The sequence below is a fragment of the Trachymyrmex septentrionalis genome, unplaced genomic scaffold (assembly GCF_001594115.1).
Source record: "Trachymyrmex septentrionalis isolate Tsep2-gDNA-1 unplaced genomic scaffold, Tsep1.0 scaffold37, whole genome shotgun sequence".
In the NCBI taxonomy this organism is placed as follows: domain Eukaryota; kingdom Metazoa; phylum Arthropoda; class Insecta; order Hymenoptera; family Formicidae; genus Trachymyrmex; species Trachymyrmex septentrionalis.
The window spans coordinates 4,975,848-4,982,249 of NW_017305536.1; the positions used below are offsets into that span (position 1 = coordinate 4,975,848).

Below are 6,402 nucleotides of genomic sequence, written 5' to 3' on the forward strand. Positions count from 1 at the left end.
CAGTTTTTGAAATCGAACATATCTTTTTATGGAAGAAACCTTTCTCCGGATGTACATCCGGACGCTTACACCAGATTTATTATTAGTAACCTCAAACGTTTTTTTTTATTACAATTATATTTATATTATTATATTTAGTTATATTTAAAGATTAGTTTAAAAAGCATTTGAGATTAATAATAACATAAACAAGTAAAGTTTTTTATGTAAATGTTCGGATATAGTATGTCCGGTCACTGCAGAGATGTTTATTTTATATGTGTAATTATCTCATTTTTAGTGCAAACATTTTTGAAGATTTCAATGCGAATGGACCTATTAAACATACATAATATAAAGAAAATATTATTAAAAAGGAACATTCATTTGTTACATTTGTTTTATAGCAGAGCTTGTTAATTATCATGCAAGTGAAAGTTACGATGCCGAATTTAAAACAGCGTATATGTATTCTCCACGAAATTCCATGCGCAAAGCAGCATGTTAATGCGAATATCGTATAATATGATATTATTATTCCTTTGTTTTTGAATTTACACGTAGACTTACAATAGGGTTTTAATTCCCAAAAACAGAGATATATTTTGTTACATTGAGCAGACAAGAGAATTTCATCCTTTGCATGAATTCTCATTGTCGACGAGACGACCGCAAGATCAACGAGACGTGAAAAATATACGTTACTGCGAAAAAAAAATATATATCCCTGTTCATTAACGCATGACAATACCGGATAGAATTATTTTTAGTTTATCGCGCGTCATTTAATGAATTTTCCCGGTCACGCGAGTAACGCTTTGTCGCACGGATTGCCAGCAAATTCGCAACAACTGCTTGACCATTGTCACGATGGCCACTCTCAACGTGATGAACACAGAAGAGCCCTCGTGATTCGTCACATTAAATGAGAGGAATTTCAATCAAAGTCAAAGGCGGAACAAATAATTGTTATTGATGGATACATGCTTGTTATACTTTAAACAATCACGACACATATTGTGAGAGATATTAACCTCTCAATAACATGATAGTTTCTCCAATAAATATTATATCCAAGATATAATTTTAGATTATTAAAATTACGTAAAAAAAAACGGTATTTTTTTCATTTTGGTGCACAGAAATAATGATTTTGCTGAGGTATTTAAAAAATTAATTAATTATAGATCTGAAAATAATTATCAAAATAATAATGTAGAAATCTCAAGACAGTTGAACGAAAACAGATCGGTAAGATAAAACCATAAGTGAAAAACGCTATATTTGGTCGAGGCGGTTCTTCGTGCTTAATAATATTTCTTATGATTTTATATAATTTCTAACCATAAACAGAACTAGAGTACAAAATTATTTTGAGATCTAAGTATAATATTTAACTAAATTTTTTAGGTATCTCAGCAAAACCATTATTTCCGTATAAGAAATGATTGAGTATGTCGTTTTTCACTCGTGTACGTCAAGATAGTTGGTAGATGTTAAAATTATTTGCAACATTGTTCAGCATATTTAAGTATCTTACATAATTATTTTGATAGTGCGACAAAATTATCTTCAGATCTGTATTTATCTAAACTTTTAGATACTTCAGCAAAACCATTCTTTTCATGTTTTTTTACGCAAGAAAAATTGCAACTTTTCAAATCGCTGCATTCTTATTCTTTTTATTTAAACGAGAATTCAATTATTTATAGTTATCATTATTCTTTACACGTTTCACAAAGTAATAAAATAATTTTCTTAATTTTCTCAACAGAATCGCTATATGAATAATCACGATGAATATTATGAACAATAAAGTTGAACACTGTTCGCGAACGGTAACACTTTCGTACAATTATTATTCGACATTTATTAGCAATATAGACGATAACACAAGAATTTTCTTCTTTCATTTTCTCTCTCTCTCTCTCTCTCTCTCTCTCTCTCTTTCTCTCTTTCTGTTTTTTGACATTTAAATTGTTTGACACCGTAAAGACATCTCCTCGGGAACATTTTGCGAAACTCTCAGTTCAGATCTTCGCGCTGCTGCGTGTTAACTTTCTGTTTACTCAACATGCTTGGCTGCGCGTTTAAACGTAAGCAGAGTTTCCTTAATGCGTTCTCCATTTCTTCAGGGGTGACGTAGCTTTTACCAGCCATCGTAGCTAAGTTCTTGGCGTCTACCAGGCACTCCTCCAGCATACTTTCGATGACGGCCGAGAGGGCGGTCTGGGCTTCACCGGATATGGCATACGTTTGACCTGCTATCCAAAATTAGTACGATTTATATGACTTTTCCGATGATGAGTAATACGATAAAGCTTATTGAAGAGAAAGAAAAACGTATTATTATCTGTCGTACATCGAATTATGCTTTAAATTATTTGATATGATATTCTCGTAGTCAGTCAGATATTATAATTAAATAATAAGATTATTATAAGTGTTCTTTATATGAACACTGTCGTTCTTATGACCCATCAAAAATGAAGGATTTATCATTACGTTTTATAATTTTATCAGTATATATAATATGAAATATATCTGATCCTATTTTAGTTCCCGTAAAGATAATTTTTTTCAAGCGCAAACGAGAACCCACATCGATTGAAATTGATAAGCTAATTTAAAACGATTAAAATTGATAAGATAATTTAAAACGAGTAGTAAAACTACGAGGAAATATGTGCCACTTCTTCTAAAACCACTCGCGTTTCTAATGTACCGACAAAGACAGATTTTGATGGAACGTGGAATCTGCGCTACCGAGTCGTCTGCGATTGATTGCGAGAAGGGGTATCGCGGTACGATTGATCGACAACGGTTTCAGCTTCGCACTCCACGCGTATTGGCATACATTTTTTATTTCCACGTGGATGTATTCCACCGCCGATCCATATCCAGCGCCTCGCGCGGCGTATTTGACGGACGGAAAATTGCGAGACGGGCGAAGGGAGGGAGGAGGGGAAGGAAGCGAGCGACCTCGCGGGAAAATGGTCCTTTCAGCGTTCGATGAAATATGGATCGTTTGTTACAACTTGCGTGTAGCATACGCCACGGCGCTTCTGAAGGTGTCTGGACGAACACGAGAAGTCCTTTTCGCTGAGGAGATACGATCGGGATTTAATCGTCGGCGGATAAATCGATATTGGAAACGCGCTCTGAGACGCTATCTTTGCTGTGCTCCGATTGATGATTATATAGAATCGAGAACGGATAAAAATTCGCAAGCCTTTATTCGCTCACAAAACCGAAACCGCAACGTTTGATGCAACCATGGTCGCTTCGTAAAGAAATAAGATATAACGACCGATAAAAAATTGAATAAAAACAACGAATGGTACATATACAAAAAGTAATACGCGAGCTAGTGCAATGCAACTAGATTACTGACGTTGAAATATTGACGATGCGTTACGATTAAAAACTGTGATTATACGCTGCAGGCAAACTGCATTTTTGCCTATACTTTTGTTATTAATTACGCGAAAAAAAAAACGATTTTGCTGAGATATATAAAAATTTAGTTAGATATAGATCTGAAAATAATTTTAACATTCATAATTTATATAAAATTAAATCGACGAGAATAAATCAATTAGGAGAAATAAATCTATTCTCGGTCAAAGCTGATCTTAATGCTTAATATTTTAGGATGAATTTACATACATATCCAATTTTGCAAACCATGCGCCGAAATCTTTTCTGGTCTTGAAACGTAATCATGAGCAGAATTAGAGTAGTAATATTACATATTAACATTACATATTGACAATCAATTTATGGCGTTAATAAGTATCTTTGAAGGATATTAATAATTTAAAGCTAATCTAAACATCTTAAAGCTACAAATAATTTAATTTACTATGTGAAATATTGCCTCAGCTGAGATTCGGACTTAGATTTCAAACTTGAATATATAAATTCATTCTGAAATAAATATTTAAGCATTAAAATCTACTTTGACCAAAAATAAATTTATTTTTTAATTGAAAAAATAAATTTATTTCTCTTAATTGAAAATAATTTCGTTGAACTATGTCAATATAATTATATCTACATTTTTCGTGTTAGATATCAAAAGAACAACAATAATTCAATCCCTTGAATTAAATAACATTTTATTATTATCAATTTTTATTTGAGTCAAAACGTAAATCAATCCATGTTTCTGTGATTAATTTCGGAGTAAACATTATCCATATTAACGTAGGTACTTAATAAATAATAAAATAAATTTAAGTCAAATTGAATACAAATTGAATAATTATATTGAGTTAAATTGTTTAACCTTATTGTTTGAGTCAAATTAACAATATATTGAATAGGAACAGTGGCGGCATGTAGATCTGAATTAAAAGTAACTCAAATTGAGTATAATTTGACATTATGAATTTAATAATGTAGGAAATTAAGCGTAAATAATGCTGCAAAAATTTTTGATATTCTAACAACCAAACCTTAAACGTTCCATATAATTATTTTGATAGTTCAAAAAAATTGTTTCAGATTTCCATGTTTAGCTAAATTTTCAGATACTTCAATAACTACGTTTACAAGGCACTGTTGATAAAATCCGTAGTTATAAAATTGACTAATCATAGCTATTCTTCTCAAGAATGGAATAACTGTGGCCAGTTTTATAACTGTGGACGTTATTACATCCCGATTAAAGGTGCCGCATGTAGTCAATAAAACTATTTCTTTCCATGCATCGTAACGAAATTGAAACATTAATTATAATATGATGTAAGATGAAATCGATGCAAGAGACGATCGTTATCACGTTCAACATTTTTACGTTTTCTTTCCTCATCAATCGCGATTCATGCAACGCAAACATGTCTCGATGTATATCCAACGTCTCGGGCTATCCGAAGAATTTATCATTCTAACAAAGGAAGATAAGGAGTTTTTGGACGCCTATAAATCTTAGCTACGTGCCAGGCAACGTACTGCAATCGTGAGCGATAAAACGGTCCTGCGATTACTCGCCCCTCGACCGATGGCGAATTGCATTTCTCTCAGCGAAATGCACGACGAACGATTAAACGTGTCAGCGGATTCTTACTTCCAACCTGCCGTTAGTTTGCAGCGCCGTTCTTAATTCCGCCGCTATACCCGTAACGCTATACCCAGGTACATATAGGTGTGGTCGCATTTTATCGACGTGGGTGTATCTCATTTCGTAAAGTGCACGACCACTTCACTTCTCGCCTTCCCTTTCCTCCCCCTTGCTCATTCATCCCCCTTCGGTTCCTACCGCCGTGATTTCCACCCGTCCCGCGCCCCTGTCGATCTTACCCGTCTCCACTCAACCCTCTCACGAAATAATACGTCGCATTTCTGACGTGTTCTGCGACTCGATGACGGAACAACGTACCGGAAGCGATGCGGGCTCAATGGAGCGTGCAGACGCGCGAGCTCATCGTCCGCAATTTTCGGAACGACCAAACACTCCCGAGCGAGCGACTCGCGCGATCGAAACGCGCGCTTCGAGATACCATTCTTGTATGTACTGAGATTATATTGCGCGTTCACCTCGCAAAGCATCGCGGCAGGATATAAGAGAGAAAGGGAGAAAGAGAGAAAGAGAGAGAAGCAGACTGGATGGGGGTGTATGTTCTTTGAAGCCAGGACGCCCCGTATATTGTATGATACGAGACGCGGGCGAGAAAGATTGTAATGGATTTTCGTAGCTTGGAAAGTGAATCGCGCCCGAGATGGAATAAACGCGAGAGCAAGGCTCTCCGCGTCGTGTCGCAACGCATTTAATAACGCGCGTTAAATTATCTTCTGTCAGCGAATAATTATCGCATGGTCGACAACGGAAAATTCAAGCGGAACGCTATTTTCTCGCTGAGGAATTTTCTGCTTCTCAAAATTTATATAATAGTCACATAAATTAATCATGTACTATTATAATAATTAATGATAATAGTTAACTTGTAGGCTAATCTTGCGAACATCTTACGTACTTTGACCCTCCTTCATATCGATATGTAGTTTTTTAATTCGGCGCCATTTGTCAGGTCGAGCTTTGCGACGCATGCTGCAGCATCCGTAACTTCTCTTTGGTTGTTAACTTAAAGCATAATAGGTAAAATAATTTTGAGTTTCGATCCCAAATGAAATGTCAGATCAACGTTATTCACGAATCGAATGTTTGACGCTGTTCAAGTTGCTCTATAATATTAGTCTTTACGCTGTACTTCAAGTCTTATGTGCACAATTTTATTTTTTAAATTTACGCATAAATTTATGCGTTAGTTTTATAAATACGATTATTTGATGTTGTCAAGTCACTGTATCTACTACAATTTTCAATACTTTCCTACAAAAATACAATTCTATTATCGGGCATCGTGGCATTTCAAAATTGCAATGAAAGTTTCTATTTGGTGACGTCCCGTGGCATTTTGG

At 34.9% G+C, this 6,402-nt stretch overlaps 1 protein-coding gene across 2 annotated transcripts; it reads right to left on the reverse strand.

Annotated features, from left to right (window-relative positions):
• Positions 1–1,634: 1,634 nt before the first annotated feature.
• LOC108750536 lies at positions 1,635–6,137 on the reverse strand. 2 transcript variants are annotated; one of them, XM_018490021.1, is made up of 2 exons: positions 5,958–6,137; positions 1,635–2,240 (listed from the first exon to the last, which is right to left on the reverse strand). In XM_018490021.1, exons 1-2 carry the CDS (start codon positions 6,028–6,030, stop codon positions 2,005–2,007), a joined length of 309 nt encoding a protein of 102 aa, XP_018345523.1. In that variant the 5' UTR covers positions 6,031–6,137; the 3' UTR covers positions 1,635–2,004. The 2 variants fall into 2 exon arrangements, with proteins under 2 accessions (XP_018345523.1, XP_018345522.1); XM_018490020.1 differs by having other exon boundaries at positions 1,635–2,243.
• Between the last annotated feature and the right edge of the window lie 265 nt (positions 6,138–6,402).

What these genes read in the sequence shown, in the direction of transcription:
- LOC108750536 (XM_018490020.1), bottom strand. Translation starts at nt 6,030, where the DNA reads ATGCGTCGCAAAGCTCGACCTGACAAATGGCGCCGAATTAAAAAACTA. An exon ending in CGATATGAAGGAGGGTCAAA is followed by an intron (nt 2,244 to 5,957) that starts GTACGTAAGATG and finishes AATTTTGGATAG; the next exon opens with CAGGTCAAACGTATGCCATA.